The sequence below is a fragment of the Primulina tabacum genome, chromosome 3 (genome assembly GCF_025594145.1).
Source record: "Primulina tabacum isolate GXHZ01 chromosome 3, ASM2559414v2, whole genome shotgun sequence".
NCBI classification, from domain to species: domain Eukaryota; kingdom Viridiplantae; phylum Streptophyta; class Magnoliopsida; order Lamiales; family Gesneriaceae; genus Primulina; species Primulina tabacum.
In genome coordinates, this window is record NC_134552.1 from 10,661,454 (window position 1) to 10,682,571 (window position 21,118).

The 21,118-nt window shown below is 33.5% G+C and overlaps 4 protein-coding genes across 5 annotated transcripts; 2 read left to right on the plus strand and 2 right to left on the minus strand.

Annotated features, from left to right (window-relative positions):
• The first annotated feature begins 228 nt into the window (after positions 1-228).
• Positions 229-3,835, plus strand: LOC142540184 (cytokinin riboside 5'-monophosphate phosphoribohydrolase LOG1-like). The gene is made up of 7 exons (XM_075646155.1): positions 229-581; positions 1,267-1,364; positions 1,460-1,490; positions 2,134-2,233; positions 3,021-3,091; positions 3,239-3,382; positions 3,479-3,835. Exons 1-7 carry the CDS (start codon positions 462-464, stop codon positions 3,569-3,571), a joined length of 657 nt encoding a protein of 218 aa, XP_075502270.1. The 5' UTR covers positions 229-461; the 3' UTR covers positions 3,572-3,835.
• Positions 3,836-7,428: 3,593 nt separating this feature from the next.
• On the plus strand, positions 7,429-11,136 carry LOC142540185 (auxin response factor 18-like). 2 transcript variants are annotated; one of them, XM_075646158.1, is made up of 4 exons: positions 7,429-8,051; positions 8,164-9,328; positions 9,823-10,688; positions 10,788-11,136. In XM_075646158.1, exons 2-4 carry the CDS (start codon positions 8,222-8,224, stop codon positions 10,837-10,839), a joined length of 2,025 nt encoding a protein of 674 aa, XP_075502273.1. In that variant the 5' UTR covers positions 7,429-8,051; positions 8,164-8,221; the 3' UTR covers positions 10,840-11,136. The 2 variants fall into 2 exon arrangements, with proteins under 2 accessions (XP_075502273.1, XP_075502271.1); XM_075646156.1 differs by having other exon boundaries at positions 7,430-8,051; positions 8,128-9,328.
• Positions 11,137-12,649: 1,513 nt separating this feature from the next.
• Positions 12,650-14,153, minus strand: LOC142538965 (uncharacterized). Its single transcript, XM_075644261.1, has 4 exons — positions 13,919-14,153; positions 13,364-13,475; positions 13,063-13,134; positions 12,650-12,985 (listed from the first exon to the last, which is right to left on the minus strand). Exons 1-4 carry the CDS (start codon positions 14,044-14,046, stop codon positions 12,905-12,907), a joined length of 393 nt encoding a protein of 130 aa, XP_075500376.1. The 5' UTR covers positions 14,047-14,153; the 3' UTR covers positions 12,650-12,904.
• Positions 14,154-16,568: 2,415 nt separating this feature from the next.
• On the minus strand, positions 16,569-17,042 carry LOC142538397 (protein S40-4-like). Its single transcript, XM_075643723.1, has one exon. It carries the CDS (start codon positions 17,040-17,042, stop codon positions 16,569-16,571), a length of 474 nt encoding a protein of 157 aa, XP_075499838.1.
• Positions 17,043-21,118: the final 4,076 nt, after the last annotated feature.

A 21,118-nucleotide genomic window follows, 5' to 3' on the forward strand; every position in this document is an offset into this window, starting at 1 on the left:
ATCGGTAGAGTTGATAATAAGATTATTAGGTTGAATACAAAATAAAACACAATTTAAGCCAAATACGACATTTTGATGCACAAAATTAATTAAGTTGAAGGAATGAATAAAAAAGAAAAACTTAACAAATGAAGTGGTCCACACGTGCCAGTCACGCATGCCAAGTTTCCTTCCCACTGTATAAATAAAAACCCAACCCAAACTCATATAGTAAGCGCAGATATTTGATAGTAAGCGCAGATATTTGATCTCCTCATCTCCCTGTTGATGCGTGTAGTCTTCCATTCTCTCTCGCTTCTTTACTGATAAATATAAATAAAAACATGCTATTTTTACTATAAAGGAGGCTTTATATCTGCACAGATAGTAGCCATGTCGGGTGTATTCAGGGGACTGTTGTAAGAAAGATTGTTCTTTTATTCAAAGGTGCCACTTAAATTTGGAGACAAAAGGGAAAAAAAATGGAGAGAGAGAGCGAAGTGAAGGCGTCCAAATTCAAGAGGATTTGTGTGTTCTGTGGGAGTAGCCAAGGAAAGAAGACTAGCTATCAAGAATCCGCCGTTGAGCTGGGCAAAGTCTTGGTACATGCATTTTCTTTGTCCTCGCTTTCTTTTCCCCATTGAAATGCGTTTCTTTCTTTATTTAGGAAAATGTTGTGTTTGTGTGTATTTGAGTGAAAGTTTGTTCAGATTCTTGGCTTTGCGTCTTTCATTGTTTTACTTACTGTTTTTGACATGGGATTCTGCAAGAAATTGTATCCATAGTTTCTGAATGCTGTGTCTCTGCTCTCAAAAAAATTCATGGCGTTTAGCGTTTACGACTCCTAATTTTCACCTCGCCGGCTGGTATAAATGACTCGGAACTCGATATTTTGAGGCCATCTGCTCTAGAATGAGAAGGGGAAGATTAGATCTTTGTGCTTTTAGTTTAGACGCTCCATATGTCATGTTACTTTCATCTACAGGTCTCTCTCAATTTTTTTCCAATGAAAATCTTGCTTTCTTCCTCAAATGGATAAGAACCCCAACATACGGCTGTGCTATGTGAAGTACTCCTCCTTACTGTATTAGCCCCCATGTCTGGTAGAGAATAGTTTTTTCTCCTTTTCACAATGTCGAAGGCGTGATAAATGTGCAATTTTTAGAGAGGGTGGGGGGCGGCTACTGTACAAAAAATCCAACTCGGTCAAAGTTCGCTTGAAAGAAGACATACTTCATTTTGCACGATTCTTGGAACTCTGGTCTAATGCGGTCCATGTGTTCTTAGGTTTCTAGGAACATTGATTTGGTGTATGGAGGAGGCAGCATAGGACTTATGGGTTTGGTTTCACAAGCTGTTCATGATGGTGGTCGGCATGTCATGGGGTAAGCTTCTTTCAATAAGTTATTAATGGCAGAAGTTTCTGCGTAATTCTTCACTTAACTAATTTTTTTTGTCATATTATTGTCTCCCTCTGCAGGGTGATTCCCAAGACGCTCATGCCTCGAGAGGTTTGTCTGCTACGGTTAAAATGTCTTGGGCTTTTTCCGGTTTAAATAATTTGTATACAACTTTTTATTAGTTTGAATGCATACTAATAATAACACTGATGGAGTTGATACAGTGATTTTCTTTTCTGTTTTTTCATGTTTCTCTTGGATGGCAACGCTTTTCCTGATCCATAGACTATACGGCTATAAGCTCATTCTGTGTTGAATCTTGATAAATATGAGTCTGTTTGCTCTGCATTTCTTTCATCTGCTATTGATTTATGTTCCTTGATTCCTGCCAAATGCAAGCCATTTGTTTCTTCGTTGGTCGTTGCAACGTTATCCACGAGGATAAAGATTTAAGTGGACGTTGTTTCATTACAATATATGACTACATTCGGACTCCAAATATGTTCTTTAATTTACACATATCTGATTGTTCTGCTATGTTACCTGCGGGATCTTGTATTTTTCTTCCATGGCCTTTTCGGTGATTCAATTTTACCGTTGCTGACTTTGAATTTTATTTCCCCTGCAAAACCACCCAATTATTGCTCGACTGCAAAAAAAATGCACGGCGTTCAACATGCAAGAAAACTCTCCCTTTCCTTTTTCAGCTTTATGAACAGTTTTGGTTATAATGGGAATGAGTATCCTTTTGCAGTTAACTGGTGTGACAGTGGGAGAAGTGAAGGCTGTTGCAGATATGCACCAAAGGAAAGCAGAAATGGCTAGGCATTCTGATGCTTTTATTGCCTTGCCAGGTTGGTGTAAAAATCCTTCACTAGCGCTAATTCCTTAGTTCGAAGTTTGCCATTTCTCTCATTTCTTGGTCTTAATAGTTTATGCAATAGCTGCTAAATGGCGTCATTTCTTTCCTTTAATGCATTATAATAGTAGCCAATGCAGTAAATGTAGTTGGGTTCTTCTCAATTGCTGTTTTCATCTACAAAATCTTTGCTTAAACATAGGACCAGAGAAGTGCAGGACAGTCGCCAACTTCCATTCAATTATAAAGTTTTACACAAACAGTTGCTCTGTGTAACATAAATGTAACAAGCTAGAAAGTATAACTGAATGTTTAGAACGAGCACAAGAAACTCGTATTGATTACCGATATCTCTCATTTTGAGTTAGATTCTATGTATTGTGTTTATTATATTTGATATTTTCCCCGAAAAAACATTTGTTTAAATACAAAATAACTTTCACACACAAAAATATGTGTGTCAAATTTGCTAGCATGCATAAAATTGTAGTTTTCTTTGTCACAGAAAACTCTTGTTTTGCTTCCTACATCTCATCCTTTGCTCAAACCTCAGCTTCTCAATCAATGAGTACTAGGAGAGTAAGATGCTTCAAAAACAGACTGGATTATATATTTTCATCTGTATGTGGGATAAATTGAAATAATTAATGATGGCTTCCAGACAATCATGCCTTTATAAATGTTTTTCTTTGTTGAAATCGTAATTTTTGGCTATTCGGAATATCAAGAACTTGGTTAAGGAATTTAACATATGCAATAAATGACTGATTTGATGTATACAGGTGGCTATGGAACTCTTGAGGAATTGCTTGAAGTGATCACATGGGCTCAACTGGGAATCCATGATAAACCGGTACTTTATTTCTTGATATGCCATGGATTCATTGATCTCTATGTTGTTCAGATATTAGGAACTTCATATGGTTAAAGAAAATAACAGGAATAAGAACTTTAACAAAACCCATAACGAGAAATTAAAAGTGCTTTTGTATTTTTGCAGGTAGGATTGCTAAATGTGGATGGATACTACAACTCTTTACTGTCTTTCATCGACAAAGCCGTGGAGGAAGGATTCATTAGCCCAAGTGCACGCCATATCATTGTCTCGGCACCGAACGCAAAGGAGCTTGTCAAAAAATTGGAGGTAATAAACTATTTTCCTCGATAAATCCAGCATAATTCATAAACTGATGCACATTTCATTTAAACTGATACGAGGATGTCTTTACCCTTTTCACAGGATTATATACCTCGACATGAAAGAGTGGCTTCAAAACATAGCTGGGAAATGGAGCAGCTGGGTTATTCCCCTATATACGATCTTTCGAGGTGAAGACAACGGATTATCTGCATATGATGGCTCCATTAGAGCATGTGAATTGCGACTAAAAGGAGCTGACTGGGCTATTTAAAATTTTTGTAGTGGGGGAAATCTCATATTGTAAATTTTTTGGCTTGAAAAATGAAGGACCTGACCATGACCATGTGATAGCTTATTATTTCAGCTTCACATGGAGACTTCGTTTCCTCAATTTGCAAGTTGTAACTGGTCTGCCATACTGAATGCATCAATATTAATCCCATTCCCCGCAACTAATGACTCCAATGATCTTTTGTCATGTCAAGTCTGTTCTTTCTTGTTTCAAGATTCCATTCCTCTAGAAGATGCTCATATTTTTGTCTGCTTTGACTTGGAAATAAAGTGCAGGTCAGATCGTGCCCTGTGAGATGAATGGAGGGCACTGCCATTATCATGTTTCCCTTGTGAAAGTTGTGTAGGAGCCCATTGTCATCATCTTATCTTTATCTTTTTTTTTATTTTTTTATTTTTTAATAAAAAAAAGCGATAAACGCCCACGAAAAAGCATGAAAAATAGCAACACAGAAGTTACTACCCCCAAGTTATGTCATTAAAATAGAGAAAATTTATCCCCTTGGTTTTATCTTTAAAGAAATGAAAGAAAGAAAGCATGCACAATATTGAAAAGTATATATGTGATGGTATGATGTAAAATTAGAATGTTCATCCTGGATGAAATGGGAGTGGTTGAGTGTTGGATGGTAGTGGTTTGTTATCATTATGAGAAAATTTGAAGGGTTGCAGGATTTGAATGAATGCCAGGAATGGGGCAATTGTAGCGTTCCACTATGAAGGAATAAGAGATGAGGAGGGACCATTTTTGTTAAAAACATGTGTCAACTCACTCACTCTCTCTACCTTTAGAGACACCACATATTTCATTAGTTTTTTTTATAATGTCGGAAACTCACATACGTTAATTTTCGAACTAACGTAGTAGTTTTACAAATCACATTAGTCGAGTAAACCAAACCACTGAAGGACAGACTCTTTTGAAAAGTCTTGATAGGAAATCGATCAAGTGTATCTTAGACAACTAATTGCGGATGATTTTATATTAAATTAAGATAATATGATAATTATAAAAATTACTCAAGGGCTAGACTGCCATTCGGTAACTTGCTTGGTCATTCCGTCTTATCTCGGTCTAGGGGTGCAAGACTTCATAGTAATAGAAGATAGAAGATGCTAGATTTAAAAAATAAAACAAAATTACCTTCAATTATTATTATTATTATTATTATTATTATTATTATTATTATTTACATTAAAGATGTGATAATGTTTGCATGTGATTTTATATTTCAAAGCAATCTGCGTCAAAAGAGAAGAAGCCCGTTTAGTTATGGTTTTGGGCCAAATTGTGTCCGATCTGAAAATCTTAGGATATATATCTTTCTTGTCCAACAATGAATTGGACATCAAACCAATTGGTCATTTTCTGCGTGTGAATAAATAAATTAATTAAATTCACTGTTGTTTCTTTGACATTTTTGTTATCATTTAGATTAGATATATAATCCTCTTTCATTAATTTAATACATTTACACTTTGAAGAAATAATGTATGTTCGAAAGAGACATTCTATTATTCTTTTTCATGTATTAAAGGGACCAACCAACCTATATATAAACGACGAAAATTATTTTTTCTTGGCCATAAATTTATCACAAAAAATACCATTCAATTACAATCTATCGTTTTTAGCATTAAATATACAATTTCAATGCATATCGAATATATTTATATATTTATTTATTTGTGTTTCCGGATTAAAAAACCGACAGAGATTCGGTTGGTGGTCGGGTGCACACGAGGGACAAACACCATACGTCAGCATCCAATCATATGTGAACACGTGTAGCAGTCAACGTCATGCTCCAACAACACCAAAGCTTCCCTCTGCCCACGGTTTGTTGTCTCGTAGCTGTCAATTTAGCGTGTGCCCATTTAAGCCCTTCCATACTCTATTTTTTTTTTATTTTTATTATTTTTTATTACTCATACAATTATTATTCATTTGTATATCAATAATATAATATAATATAATTTGATGAAAACGTAAAACAAGATTGATTCTTGGAGAAAAAGCAGGGCAGTGCGGTTGTGTTTGAAAACAATTTCATGCTACCAAAACTTAAAAAAAAAGTTGTTGCTTTAATCCAAATTTATCGTCCTTGTTCCTGCTTATTAATGTATGATTTTGTATTTACACATTTCAATCATCGAAATTGATCAAATATGATTGAAATGTGTAAATACTATATATATACATGCATTTTTTTGAGTGCAAACTAGGAATCCACTCGAACACTCACGTTTCAATCAAGCTTGAGTTTGATTCGTTTAAAATTGATAGAGGCTCGAGATCGATTCGAACTTTTATCATCATACTTGAGCTCGACTTGTCTTGACATTACTAATCTCGCGAAAAGTTTGATCTCGACTCGATTATCATGCTAATCTAGTCGAACTCGAGCTTGGTTCATTAATAGCTCGTTTATCATGTATAACAAATATGGCTTGAGCTCGGCTCGTTTTTTAACTCGTAAAGAATACAATTGAGCTTGATTTAATCTTGATTTGAGCTTGTTAATGTTAATTGTCCCACATCGGTTGGATAAATAACCTGAGAGTTGTATATATGGGCTTGGACAATCCTCCCCCCTTGAGCTAGCTTTTGGGGTTTAGTTAGATCCAAGTTCCAATTTTATCATGGTATCAGAGCCCGGTTTCCACCGTTATGTTTTGGAATGCCTATAATTAGGCCACCCGTTCTGCCCATAATTGGGTCATTTGTAAATCCACGCTCCAAATGTTCATTCATGGACGTGAGAGGGGTGTGTTAATTGTTCCACATCGGTTGAATAAATAACATGAGAGTTGTAAATATGGGCTTGGACAATCCTCCCCCATTGAGCTAGCTTTTGGGGTTGAGTTAGATCCAAGTTTCAATTTTAACAGTTAAAAATTAAATATGTCTATGAACTAATTTTAAATCTGACATAAAAGTGTAAATTTCATTCATAAATAACCAAAACGACAAACATAAAAACTAAAAAGACATGGACTCTCCCTAAAAAAAAATAAACTCGGTATATTATTGAACATCCCAAAATACTATATCTAACATCTAAATAACATCGCCATAAAAAGAATAAATCGGTGTATTTCTAGTAATTTTATTTTATTTATTGTGTCTTAAAGAACATTTTTGTACAATTATATTCAATTAAGATTATAAATGTAATTATGGCTAAGTGGTGTGAATTCGTCTTTATTTCAACAAATATGTTTATTTTTCAATTTAACAAATGAGTCAAGATCGAGCTTACGAACAACTTTAAAAAGCTGAGCTCGAGCTCACGAGCATACTAATAACATGTTTGCGAGTTCAGAAGCCGAATATCTTTAGGCTTGAGTTTGGTTTGATTAAATGAGGTCGGCTTGGCTTGATATGATTAACAAATGAATTCAAACGAGCTTTTTACTGAGCCTATCTTTGAATAACTCGCGAGCGGTTGTTCGTTTACATCACTAGACTCTCACGGATAGTTGATTCAATCAAAATTTGTAAAGAAAAACAATATTTTTTACATCAAAAATAAAAATTTCTTCATGAGTCGGATTAGAAATTCGTTTCACAAAATTATCCGATAATACTGTATCATATGAGTTTTTGTAATTAAAAGTAATTATTTTGTGATACCCTCTCGTATATTTATATCTTTAAAACAGAGCAAATTATCCCCCGCTAATCTCATATCCATAAGCGACAGAATAAATATAATAGTTTTATAATAAAAACAGATAAAGCTTGCTTTTTAAAGATCTTTGTTGTTATGTTGAAGGTACATCGGAAAGATCTTCAGATCCGAAGAAAAAGGTGGGGAATTTATATAATAGTTCTGCGAGAAAACCATTTTTTTCCCCAGAGAAGAAACAATTATTTTACTCGTCAGGTGAATGGAAAAAGAAAGGACTTACTTGAAAGACGCTTTGTGTACGTGTTAAGACTTAACGGACATACATGTATGTATATATTATATATATAAGAGAGAGTGTTGGAGAGAGATTGGCTTATTTGTGTGAATGGGGTTGAGTGTAAATGTAGGAGAAAGAAACAGAGAGTTGAAGTAAAGAAAAGCCGAAGGGGTTTTCATCTGTTCCTATTTCACTGCGATCTTTGCGTCTTTAATCAGATTTTTTTGGTTCTTTCAGGATTGTTTGATTTTGCTTTTGTTTCGATCTTTTTGTGTTTATTGTTTTGTATACCAAAAGTTACTCAAATCTTCTCGGGTAGTCTTGAGATGTTGGATGGCGAAATTGATGAGACTGCGATTTTCTGGGATTCAATTTCTAAATTTTTTTCCTCTTTTTCAGTAAAATTAATATTTGAGTTTGTTTAGATGTTTCTGCAGATGGGTATGCTTGCCTACTGAAGATAAGAGAGGTAAGAAACTGAAAATTCCCTGGGTTCAATTTAGTTTTCTTGATTTCTAAATGTTCTGCGTTTTCTTTTGTGGCAGTGCCATCACTGTATGACGCCTGTTAAATTGTTGAAGGGCTTCCCGTGATCTAAAGTTTGGGTTAGATTTTGCGATAGTTATTGCTAAAACTGCAATGATTACCTTTATGGAATCGAAGGAAATGGTGAAAGAAACTGAGAAATGTTTGGACTCTCGGTTATGGCATGCTTGTGCCGGTAGCATGGTGCAAATGCCGCCGGTTAACTCGAAAGTGTTTTACTTTCCTCAGGGACATGCTGAGCACGCTTCTGGAAATGTCGATTACAGGAATTTTCCTAGGATTCCTGCTTACGTACCGTGTACAATTTCTGCAATCAAATTCATGGCAGATCTCGAAACAGATGAGGTTTTTTCGAAAATTCTTCTGGTTCCTATTAGCGATGATGTTGATTTTGATGATAAAGGGGTTTTAGGGATTAATGGGCCTGAGAATCAAGAAAAACCCACTTCGTTTGCCAAGACATTAACACAATCTGATGCCAACAACGGTGGGGGCTTTTCGGTTCCTAGGTACTGCGCTGAGACAATTTTCCCTAGGCTGGATTACACGGCGGATCCTCCGGTTCAGACAATTCTTGCCAAGGATGTTCATGGTGAAACTTGGAAATTCAGGCATATTTACAGAGGGACACCTAGGCGACATCTCTTGACCACGGGGTGGAGTACTTTTGTGAACCATAAGAAGTTAGTGGCTGGCGATTCCATAGTGTTTCTGAGGGCGGAGAACGGCGATCTTTGCATTGGGATTAGGCGTGGAAAGAGGAGAATTGGTGGGGGAATTGAGATTCCATCAGGATGGAATCCAGCTGGGGGGGATTCTACCATGCCTTGTGGAGGGTTTTCGACTTTCTTGAGGGATGATGATAATAAGTTGGCAAGAATTGGTAATGGGGTTGGGAATGGAAGTTTGATTGGTAGAGAACGAGTGAATGTAGAAACGGTAATTGAAGCTGCTACTCTTGCCGCCAGTGGACAACCCTTTGAGGTTATTTACTACCCTCGAGCTAGCACGCCCGAGTTCTGTGTTAAAGCTTCTCTTGTAAAGGTCGCATTGCAAATACGTTGGAGCTCGGGTATCAGGTTCAAGATGGCATTTGAAACAGAAGATTCATCGCGTATAAGTTGGTTTATGGGAACCATAATGTCAGTCCAGGTTGCTGACCCAATTCGCTGGCCTGATTCTCCTTGGAGGCTTCTGCAGGTAATATATTTTATGTTGAATGTTGTGTTTTAACTTGGTACATGATCCCTATCTACGTGATCATGATTACACCTTGATCTTTCATTTTCTTTATGATATATTTATCAACATATATTCGTACATTACATGATATAGTTACCACCTTATTGTAATAGACTCAAAACTTCAATGAACATAAGTAATAGTGTATTTATACTGCACTTTCTGCACGAGCACCAATTGCCATGGTTTGCATCAGTGAAAAATGCCTGCTGTCCTATTCCCTGTATTTCGTGCTGATCAAATCTTGGGCATATATGCATCATACTTTGATTGCAAATATTCTTATTCGTTTTCATTTCGTACCTTGAACTGTGGGAATAGTCGGATCAAAAAACTTGCCCCTAATTGTAGTGTGCATTAAAGTTTGCAGGAAAAAACTCTTATAATTGTTGAGGACCTTATGATAAAATCTACTATGATTCATGCGACTTAATTACGCCGAATCGATGCAGGTGACGTGGGATGAACCTGACCTACTCCAAAATGTGAAACGTGTCAGCCCATGGCTAGTAGAGTTAGTATCAAACATGTCGGGCGTTCATCTCTCGCCTTTTTCAACTCCTCGAAAGAAATTAAGACTACCTCATCAATCAGATCTCCCACTTGACTCCCAACTTACGTTCCCATTTCTTTCAGGCAACAATCTCCTACTTGGGTCCAGCATCCCCTTTGGTTGTCGTCAAGACAACACTCCTGCTGGCATGCAGGGAGCCAGGCATGCTCGATATGGATTATTATCAGATTTCCATCTCAGTAAACTGCAACCAGATTTGTTTCCAGTCGGCTTCAATCAAGCTGTTGTACCTACCGGAACCCCGATTCCCTACATAGCCACCAAGCCTGGCAATATTGAGAACATTTCTTGCTCACTGACCATGGGAAATTCGACACAGGGTTCAAAGCAATCTGATGTTTTGAAGGCAACCCCTTTTGTGCTTTTTGGTCAACCAATACTAACAGAGAAGCAGATGTGTACTAGTTGTGGTAGTGACACTGTTTCTTCAATCCGTGCGGGTAACGGTTCTACTAGCCCTGCTGATAAAACAGGAAATAATTCAGATGGATCTGCTTCGAATCAGAATGATGCACCGGAACACACTTCATGTGATGGTCTGAATCTTGAAACCGGTCAGTGCAATGTTTTCTTTGAATCTGAGGATATGGGTCGCACCATGGACCTTTCTTTGCTCAGTTCATATGACGAACTTTATAGAAATCTGGAAGATATGTTTGGGGTCCAAATTTCAGATCCACTGATTGACGTCCTGTATTGGGACGCCAAAGGTGCAGTCAAGCAACTCAGTGAAGAACCATTTAGGTCGGTCATCTCATAAATATTAGTTGAATTCATGTGCTTTCTTTTGTCATTTTCTACTTCAAATCATGTATTTGGTACTTTGCTCTGTCAATGTTGCAGTAACTTCAAGATGGCCGCTAAAAGGTTGAGGATTTTAACGAAATTCACGTAGCCAGAACGCAGGAGTGTGGACTTGTGACCATACAAATGGAAACTCCCAGTCTAACCATGAATAACTTCAAGCTTACCTCTTAACAACAACTCAAGAAGAGTCATTCCTGGATCATGGGGGACTGGACCCAAGTGACAAATCGACCTTTCGAGCTATGTCATATCACATCTATTGGGAGGATTCCTCTTTAATTGTTTTCTTGTAAAAAAATAAGTTCCAAGTTTCTTGCATTTTTGTATGGTTTTAAATTTTAGGATACGGTTTCGAGAGTCGAATGTAAAAAAGGCCACTTCTTCACACTTTGCCTCGCCATTTTGGAGAAAGCTTTAGGTTGATTGCGATAGCCCCCTTTTGTCAAATAAAAAGGAAAATATTAAATTCATTTCTGTAAGAGATAAAGCAAGCTATTGATTTTATTGTAGCATGTACAAGAATTACTTATTTATTAAAAGAAAGAAGAGGATCCTTCGGCCTGATGACAAAGATGAAGCCCAAGACGTTTTAGGAGAAGGTAGCTGAGTTAACGCAAGAGCATATAAATCAGGCCAACTTAATAAACCGTATCGAAATTTGATCATTTTGCAATATTCTGTCTACTCTACCAATTCAGATACTTACTTGAGGACAACATTGATAAAATTCTTTGCGATTTATAAATCTGTATTGTATATTAAAATTTAACACAGTGATGTGTTGATAAAACTTATGGTTTCCATCTTCCTTAATTTTCAACCCCCTCCATCCTCAAATTTTCAATCAACCAACCAAATTTAATTAGTTATAAGAAAGCCATTTCCTGAATGTGATTTCTATTTTTGACCCATAGTAGATGCCATTGTTTCACCAAAGTAAGTAGAATTGGGTGAAAAGCAATTTAATCAATCTGGTGGAAGAGTAATTGTTGGTTGATGTTCATCAAAGTTAAAAAAGTAATGGTCCCGCTTATCTGCTTACAAAAAACATTACAAAAACTACCATAAACGGCAAAAAAAACATAATTACTAGATAATATATTTGGTGGGGCTAGCAAGGACAACGTTACCGATTGTTTTTAGTGTTTGTAACCGGGAGATTTTATGTTACCTCGGATGAAATACTCTTCTGTCTTTTTTTCGTATGTTTGCGCCTAAAAAAGATATATTGATGTAGTTCTCATGTTTTTTTTTTAATTGAGATGTTTACGCGAACAACTTCTTGAATAAGAACATAAGAATGAAGTATTTTTAATTAATATAATAAAATGTCTGTAGAGTAATGGAACCGAAGAGACAGAGATTAACCGAAGAGACAGAGATTCGGAGACAAAGACAGATGGTAAGGGCCCGATAGCATAACACGAAACAAATGTATTAATCACGACAGCGACTTATCAATGGTGCTCCAACTGAAATTTACAGTCGGTCCGACAGTTTTATTGGAAAAAACAACCGAACAACTCGCCATTTAGTGGGGTAGGCGAACCGAGAAATTGTTAACTTAACATAGATAAGTAGTATTTAATGTTCAAATTTTCGATTGAAGTGGGTATTGTTGAACAAGATCTTGTCTCACATAAAATAAAACTCTATATCTTGATCAAATTTACTGATCGATCAATTATCATAACGATATTTTTGTATTCACCTCTCTATAATCATTGGATTTAATCAAATACTTGACTCGTTTTCAAGTGTAAAATTTATAGTAACACATAAAGGAAGTTTTTTTATTATATGTCTGTTTACGTTGATCAATAAAACAATAATCTTTTCTTTAAGTTTTTTTTTTTCCAAGAAATATAAACGACTGATCCAACGTGTATATTCCCTTAGCTAGTTTGTTGTTCTGGTCCATAACCCAGAATTCTGATCGGCAAGTATACAATTCACAAGTCGGAGACTAAATCCAATTCTCAATCAATTCAAAGAAAGATTAAAGAACGAAAGTTTTTTAGTTGGAGGGCCTCTCCTCGGAATTCATCACTAAACATAGTGTATCGTCTGAGGTTTCATGCCATGTCTGTTGTGATCCATATCCGAAATCAGCTGCTACTAATATGTCCACCATGCAACAGACAACATCATCTCTATTGCACGCTACATCTCAATTTCTCAGCTTCAAGCTCTTGTTTCATTAACTCGACCCGTTCAAGTAAATCCATGTTTTCCTAATAACACAAAGCAATTGAACTTGTGATCATCAGCTAAAAAGTAAATGTCACGATGATATTTTTATGTAACACACCTTTTGCAGAAACTCCATTTTCTTCTTCAGAGTTCTGGATACTTCACCCGATTCTCCAGTAGAACTTTGAAGCTTTACAAACACAAAAATAGAATTAATGTGTCGTGAAGATAAAACTCAAAGGTCAATCGAATAATACAGTGTGAACAAATTATCAGCCATCCTAAACATGGCAACGAAGGAGAAGGTGTTGCTATCGCCACTTTCACAAATAAATATAACTGTTAACTGTCTCCTAGAGCAACTCCAACTTTGAAACTAACATTTACTCCGAGACAGAAACAATAACAAGGGCACTTACTTCATTCAGCTTCTTGGAACACCTACCGGCCTTCTCTACCTCAGCATCATATCTCCGTCTCCACTCTGCAGATTCATCCATCGCTTCTCTGTTAGCAAGATCAAATTGTCTCCTAACAAAATTAAATGGGTACTTTTATGAGGAAACACTTTTGATACTAGAAATCATGTCTTACCAATCAATACCATACCACCATTATTATTTCACAGTTTGTATATAAAAATGCCTCAAAGAAAAAAGAACTTCTTCCTACTGACCCATTCCGGGGAAAAAAAAAACAAACAAAAAAAAAAAACGAGAGCTGAATTAAGTGTCCCATTTTTTCAGGTAAATAAACTTCGATCTTCTGCTTAGATTAATAATCAATACAACTCTGTTCATTGTGCTCGATTGTCCAAACAGGTATATCAATTTCCCGCACGAAATATTTGCATCAATTCTATAAAATAATCAATCAGTCCATCAAATCGACAATCCAAATAGCAAATTAATATGAAATATAAGTGATAATTAACTCGAAAACTAGTCACCGATTAAGAAGGAAATATCACATACCTCAGTAATTCAGTATCACCAGAGGAGTTACGATAATCGACAGTCCAAAGCATGAAGTAAACGGCAATTCCCAAAAGCATTACGAACCCTAAAGTTTTTAAAATTTGTCTCCTCTGTGCTCTCCCCATTTGCTCAAACTTTTTTTTCACTATAATTTTTCCCACAACAATATGGCCCAAACCAAACTCCGATTCTTGTGCGGTGGCACTGGCACGCTTGGGATGGAGCTGGCTTCTTTTATGTTATTTATTTATTGAACATGTATATGGCTGGACAACCTTATCGATATTCACAATAAAAAATAATACCATTAGCATAAAAAATAATATTTTTTATGGATGACCTACATAAGAGATCCGTCTCACAAAATTTATTTTTTGAGAGTTCGAAATTTTCAAGCGTCATACATACGTGTGGATTTTCACTCAATAATTTCATAAATTTTTTTATGAAATTATGTTATCATTCAATTTTGTAAATTGTTATTCGATTCCATTCGAGTTATAAAAAATATTATTTTTTAAAAAAACATTAATTTAGTTCATCCATCTCACAAATATAGTTATAAAATTAACAATGATAAACTTTTGACGAAATAAAATTACTTTTAACATCTTTTCAAAAGAAAATAAATAAATAAAAATTGCTCTTATATAAATAGCATAAGTTATCAACTTATCATATATTCCACTCTCATATTACATCTAATGATTTATAATTATTAATAATCAATGCATACCAAAATGAGCATGCATAAATAATCTATGTTATATTTCATTATAAATCTGTTTAGGAAAAATAAATATGGAAAATGATAGTTACAAGTGAATAATAAATTTATTAAAATATGTTTTTATAACAACATTTAATTGAATGAACCAAAAAATACATATGAAATATGAGTGCGAGAAGAATAATTAATATCATTAATCGCTAATTAATAATTTTGGTTAGTTTTGCACTCCATTGACAAATTTGTTGCTTGGTGGAATTTATTTACAAGGATATAATTCTTGAGTAATAAAAACAAGTGTTGATATATTTTATATTATCCTCTCATTTTCGTTTCCAAACTTAAGAACCACCTTCGCCATTTTCACTGATTTTACCTTAAAACGCCATCAAAATCATACTTTCCAAATTTTAGTTCTATTTCCGCATTGCTAATCTAGTTGAATCAGAACCGATTTTGATTTTCTCATTCATTTTTACTTTTTATTCCCGAAATAATTGAAACCATAATTTCGTTTCTTTTTTTAGTAAAAATATATGTTTTTTTTTTCAAAAAACAAGTGATCCTTATATCGATATCCCCATACATCTCTTATTAAACATCCCAAAACAGTAAATTTTAATACCAAATTAACTTCAGGCGTGAAGATTCATGTCGAAAACAAACGAGAAAAATGAACACATCATCGTTGACTAATAAGATGTTATCCTTGACGAACATTTATCTTTACATATATCCTATCATACTTCGCCTTTTACAGGTAAAAAAATCGTTAATTACATTGGTGGGTTTGTAACACTTACCATCCTAGGAATGAGAAAAGAATAATTCACTGAGTGTTAGCTCAAGTTCTAACAAATTTTTTGTCACATTGAACAAAGATATTGAGATCTCCGATCAACATGGTTATGTTACCGTTGCGATAACTTTATTATATAGATTTTAAACTCATTCTTTTTGACAAACTATATACCTGATCTTCATCCAATGCCTTTTACGACATATCCATTAAGTTATTTTATAAATTCACTCAATCAAAATGATAACATAATTGGAGATTAAGTTTAATATGGTATTCTTCATTTGTCGTGCACGTTCAGATATACCATAATTCATTTAGATTCGTGTCATGTTTCAACATGATATTTCTACCTTAAATGAGGCACCCCAAACTTCGAATTATTTATAGAATATTCTGACATTTTGAAGTCACGCAAAATTTGAAATTTTTAGAACACTATTAATCTGAATATAAGCGTTAAAATTTATAAATCCAAACTCAAGACTTGCGAAATTCGAATTTTAAGCGCACAACTTAAAAAATCCAAACTCAAAACTTTATAATTTGTAAATTTGGATTTTAAGCAAGAGCTTTGCAAAATCAACTTGTAGAATTAAATTAGAGGGGAAAAAATGATAATGATGTAGTTCAATCTCAGTAGTCAAAGGCTCCTCCAAACAAAATTGGGTAAGCATAACTTTATAAATTCTAAGCTTCATAACTTAGAAATCAAATTTCAAGATTTTATATGTTTTTGGGTTTGGATCTAATTGTTATTACTTAAAATTTTTTGTGTATTTTAGGTTTAATTTTTATTCATCAAACTTTAAATTTATTTAAAGTTTCTAAATGGACAAATGAGCAATCCAAGAGTGCAAATAAGATAATTATTTTTACCATTATTTTATCCTCGAAAAGATTTTCTATTTCTTTTTTTTAAGACCAATCTACCAATCTGAAGTTGACTTCTATATGCTATGGCCATAACAAGAAACGTAATCAATCTCATTTTACAATGGTACTTATTTCGGTATCTAATTATACAAAACAAGTTGATGAAACTGTTTATATATTAAATTAAAATCTTGAAATGAAGGTTAGCCCAAGATTCAATCATTTGTTCACCACCACTCACCTTAGTCTTCGATGCCGGTTTTCTTCAGAACCGCGTTTCGCAAGTTACTCAAATCCCTCCCTTTCAACGTCCTGCCTACCCCCTCGTGCACGGACATGGAAGCGACTCTTGTCCTTGCCAAATACTCGTGTGGAGGTATTTTGTGATCGTTTCCGCCCTCCTCGTCGCCTTCGCGATCTCCTCCCCGATCACTGGCGCGGGTTCCACACTCGCTATGGACGATTTTGAACCAGTTCGGGATATTTACTGGCAGAGATTTCGATCCTACGGGCAACCGATCCACATCAACACGCCTCCTCGCCGGTATTCGAAGTGTACGCGAGCTTGAAAGTACAGTTTTGCCGCCTTCGGATAGAATGATTTCTCCGACGTTCCAGATGTCAGCTTCGTCGAATTCGAATTGATCTCCGCCCGATGCAGGGTTGAGCTGATCGGCGCCGCTGCCAAGATAGCGGTGGCTCCTCTCAGCTGCCATTGGGGAGGAAAATGATTGAATGGAGAAGTTTAAATGTGTGACACACGACGGAACCGCTTTATATAGTATGAGCGGAGCATGAGTTTATTTGTTATTCTATCAAAATTTCTCGGTAGTTGTGATTGACATTACACGTAAGTTTACGGGTAAATTGGAAAAAAATACATCCGTACATATTTACTTTAAAATTCAGTACTTTGATGATTTTTTTTACAAATCAGTACTTGACACACACTATAAATTAGTTTTACTACCAAAGTATTAGTACCTATTATGGGGTTTCAGATACTTGATTGTGTTATTTGAATACGCCAAATGTGTAAAAAAATACTATATTTTTGAAAAATCACCTTAAATTCAATCATTATTGGTTTTTCATTAAAAATTCATTATGATGAATTATTCATATCATTTTATTTTTAAAAAAATATAGTTCTTCACTCATCATGAAATAAGATTAAATACTTATTTTGATATATAAAGTATATATTTTGAAGTTTCAGATACTTGATTTGGCTCTTTAAATACTCCAAATGTGTAAGAAAATACTGGATCTTCGAACGATCACCACAAATTCATTCATTATTTGTCTTTTCATGAAAGGTGTATTTGGATGACATATTCATCTCATTTAATATTTTTTTGTAAAAAAAAATCAAATTCCAAACTAAGCATGTAAATTTTAAAGTATTTAATTTTACTTGAGAAATATCTATTTTGAGTTTGCAAATACTTGATTTCGTAAATGAGATACTCACAATATGTATTAAAATACTGGATATTCGAATAGACAACGTAAATTCACCAAGTATTGGTATTTCAATGGAAAATGCATTTGGATGACATATTCATCTAAATTAATATTTTTTTTGTAAAAAAAAGTATCAAATAAATATGAAAATTTTAAAGTACTTAGCTTTACTTTAGAAGTACCTAATTTGAGTTGACAAATACTTGATTTCGTAAATGAGATACTCACAATATGTGTTAAAATATTGGATATTCGAATAAGCAACATAAATTCTCCAAGAGTCCAAGTGTTGGTATTTACATGGAATATGCATCTGGATGATAAGTACCTAATTTGAATTCGTAAATACTTGATTTGATATAGAGGACACTCATAATATGTAATAGAATACTGAATATTCAAATATGAAACGTAAGTTCACCAAGTGTTGGCTTTTCATGGAAGATGCATTTGAATGACATATTCATCTCATTTAATATATTTTTTGTAAGAATAAAAATTCCCAAATAAGCATGAAAATTTTAAAGTACTTAATTTTACTTGAGAAATACCTAATTTGAGTTGGAAAATACTTGATTTCGTAAATGAGATCATCACAATATGTATTAAATATTGGATATTCGAATAGGCAACATAAATTCTCCAGGTGTTGGTATTTCCATGGAATATGCATTTGGATGATAAGTACTTAATTTGAGTTTGCAAATACTCATAATATGTAATAGAATACTGGATATTCGAATATGCAACGTAAGTTCATCAAGTGTTGGCTTTCTATGGAAGATTCGTTTGGACGACATATTTATCTCATGTAATATATTTTTTGTAAAAAAAAACAAACCAAACAAAAAAATTCCTAAATAAGCATGAAAATTTTAAAGTACTTAGTTTTACTTGAGAAGTACATAATTTCATATTGCAAATACTTGATTTGGTACATGAGATACTCATAATATGTAATAGAATACTGGATATTCGAATATGCAACGTAAGTTCACAAAGTGTTGGTCTTTCTATGGAAGATACACTTGGATGACATATTCGTCTCATTTAATATTTTTTTTATAAAAGGAAAAAACAAATTCTCTGATGGACTTAATTTAATTGTGGTGATGATAGTCAAAACCAGTAGATATTGTTAGTAAACCAGAAGATAGTAAAAAAACAGAAGTTCTCGTATTGCCTTAACAAAGCAGTACTCTTCGTGTACTTATTAGCTTAGAAAAACAGAAGCAGAACTTGACTTTTACTAAATAAGAACCTATCGGTCATATATAAAATGTTACCGTTACTTTACCAAGTACGAGTATTAAATGCATCATTAATGCTACACAAAGTCATTTAGTACGTTTTACCAAATGTGATATGAAACAAGACTGGTTGTTCTGAAGCTTTTTGCAGGAACCTTTTTAGGTAATAAAGCTGATCATATCAGAAGTCAAAGAAGCCGTTTTATTTATAGACGTTGGATTCAAGACTTCTATAAATACACAAGATCAACGACGTTTATAGGTTACCGAAACAAAGTTTACATTCTCCTATATACGAACGTCGATTTGAGCACTCAGACTTACTTATCATCTTCAAAGCTCAATATTGACACCATCAAATAATCGAATTTGAGTATTTAAATGGCAAAATCAAGTATTTGTGAACTTGTATTAGGCATTATTTGTATTAATTTAGGTATCACATTAGATACTTCTCAAGTAAAAATAAGTATTTTAAAATTCAATACTTAGTTGAGAATTTGTTTTTTTTTTTTACAAAAAAATATTAAATTAGATTAATATGTCATCTAAATGCATATTCCAAGGAAAAATAAACACTTGGTGAGCTTACGATGCGTATTCGAATATCCAATATTCTATTACATATTATGAGTATCTCATGTAACAAATTAAATATTTACAATATCAAATTAGGTACTTCACAAATAAAAACAAATACTTTAAAATTTTTATGCTTAGTTGGAAATTTGTTTTTTCTTTTACAGAAAAAATATTAAATGATATGAATATGTCATCCAAATGCTTATTCAATGGAAATATCAATAGTTGGTGAACTTACGTTGCCTATTCGAATATCTAATATTTTAATACATATTGTGGGTATTTGATTTACGAAATCAAGTATTTGCAAACTCAAATTAGGTAATGCTCAAGTAAAACTAAGTACTTTAAAATTTTCATGCTTAGTTGATAATTTGTTTTTTTAATTATTAAATGAGATGAATATGTCATCTAAATGTATCTTCTATAAAAATACCAACACTTGATGAACTTACGTTGCTTATTCGAATATCTAGTATTTTAATACATATTGTGAGTATCTCATTTACGAAATCAAGTATTTGCAAACTCAAATTAAAATATTAAGTATTGGTAGACTCGAATTAGATATTTTTTGTACTAATTTAGATATCACATTTTAACTTCACAAATGACACATCAAAAGTCACTCAATATTACTTGAAACTATATTTTTTTATATCCCAAAATAATCAAAATTGAGTCTTGAAAGGGTAAAATCAAGTATATGTGAAATCAAATTAGATACTATTTGTACCAATTTAGGTAACACGTTTTTAATTCACAAATCTCATCATAAAAAATATTCAATATTATATTCAAATTATATATTTTGACATACTCAATCGAATTCGAGTATTTAAAAGGTAAAATCAAGTGTTTGTGAACTCGAATTATGTATTATTTGTATTAATTATTGTATCACATTTTTGCTTCACGAATATCATCATCAGTGTAACTTAATATTAACTTCAAATTATATTTTGGCATCCTCAAATAATTGGATATGAGTATTTACGGGGTAAAATCATGTATTTATATACTTTAATTAGATAGTCTTTGTACCAATTTAAGTATCACATTTTAACTTCACAAATGACACAATCAAAAGTCACTTAATATTACTTGAAACTTAAGTATTTTCTTACACATTTGAAGTATTCAAATAGCCAAATCAAATATTTGGAAACCGAAAATAGGTATTTTATCGATCAAAATAAGTAATTTTTCTAATTCAACAATGATTGAGAAACTGTGTTTTTAAAAAATTAGATGACTATATAAGTCATCTTAATGTATTTTCAATGAAAATACCAACAATTATTGAATTTATTGTGATAGCTCGAAAATCCAGTATTTTCTTACACATTTGGAGTATTTAAAGAGTAAAATCAAGCATTTCGAACTCCAAAATAAGCATTTTGTTGGTCAAAATAAATACTTAATCTTATTTCACGATGAGTGATGACCTATGTTTTTTTTTTAAATAAAATTGACATGAATAAGTCATCATA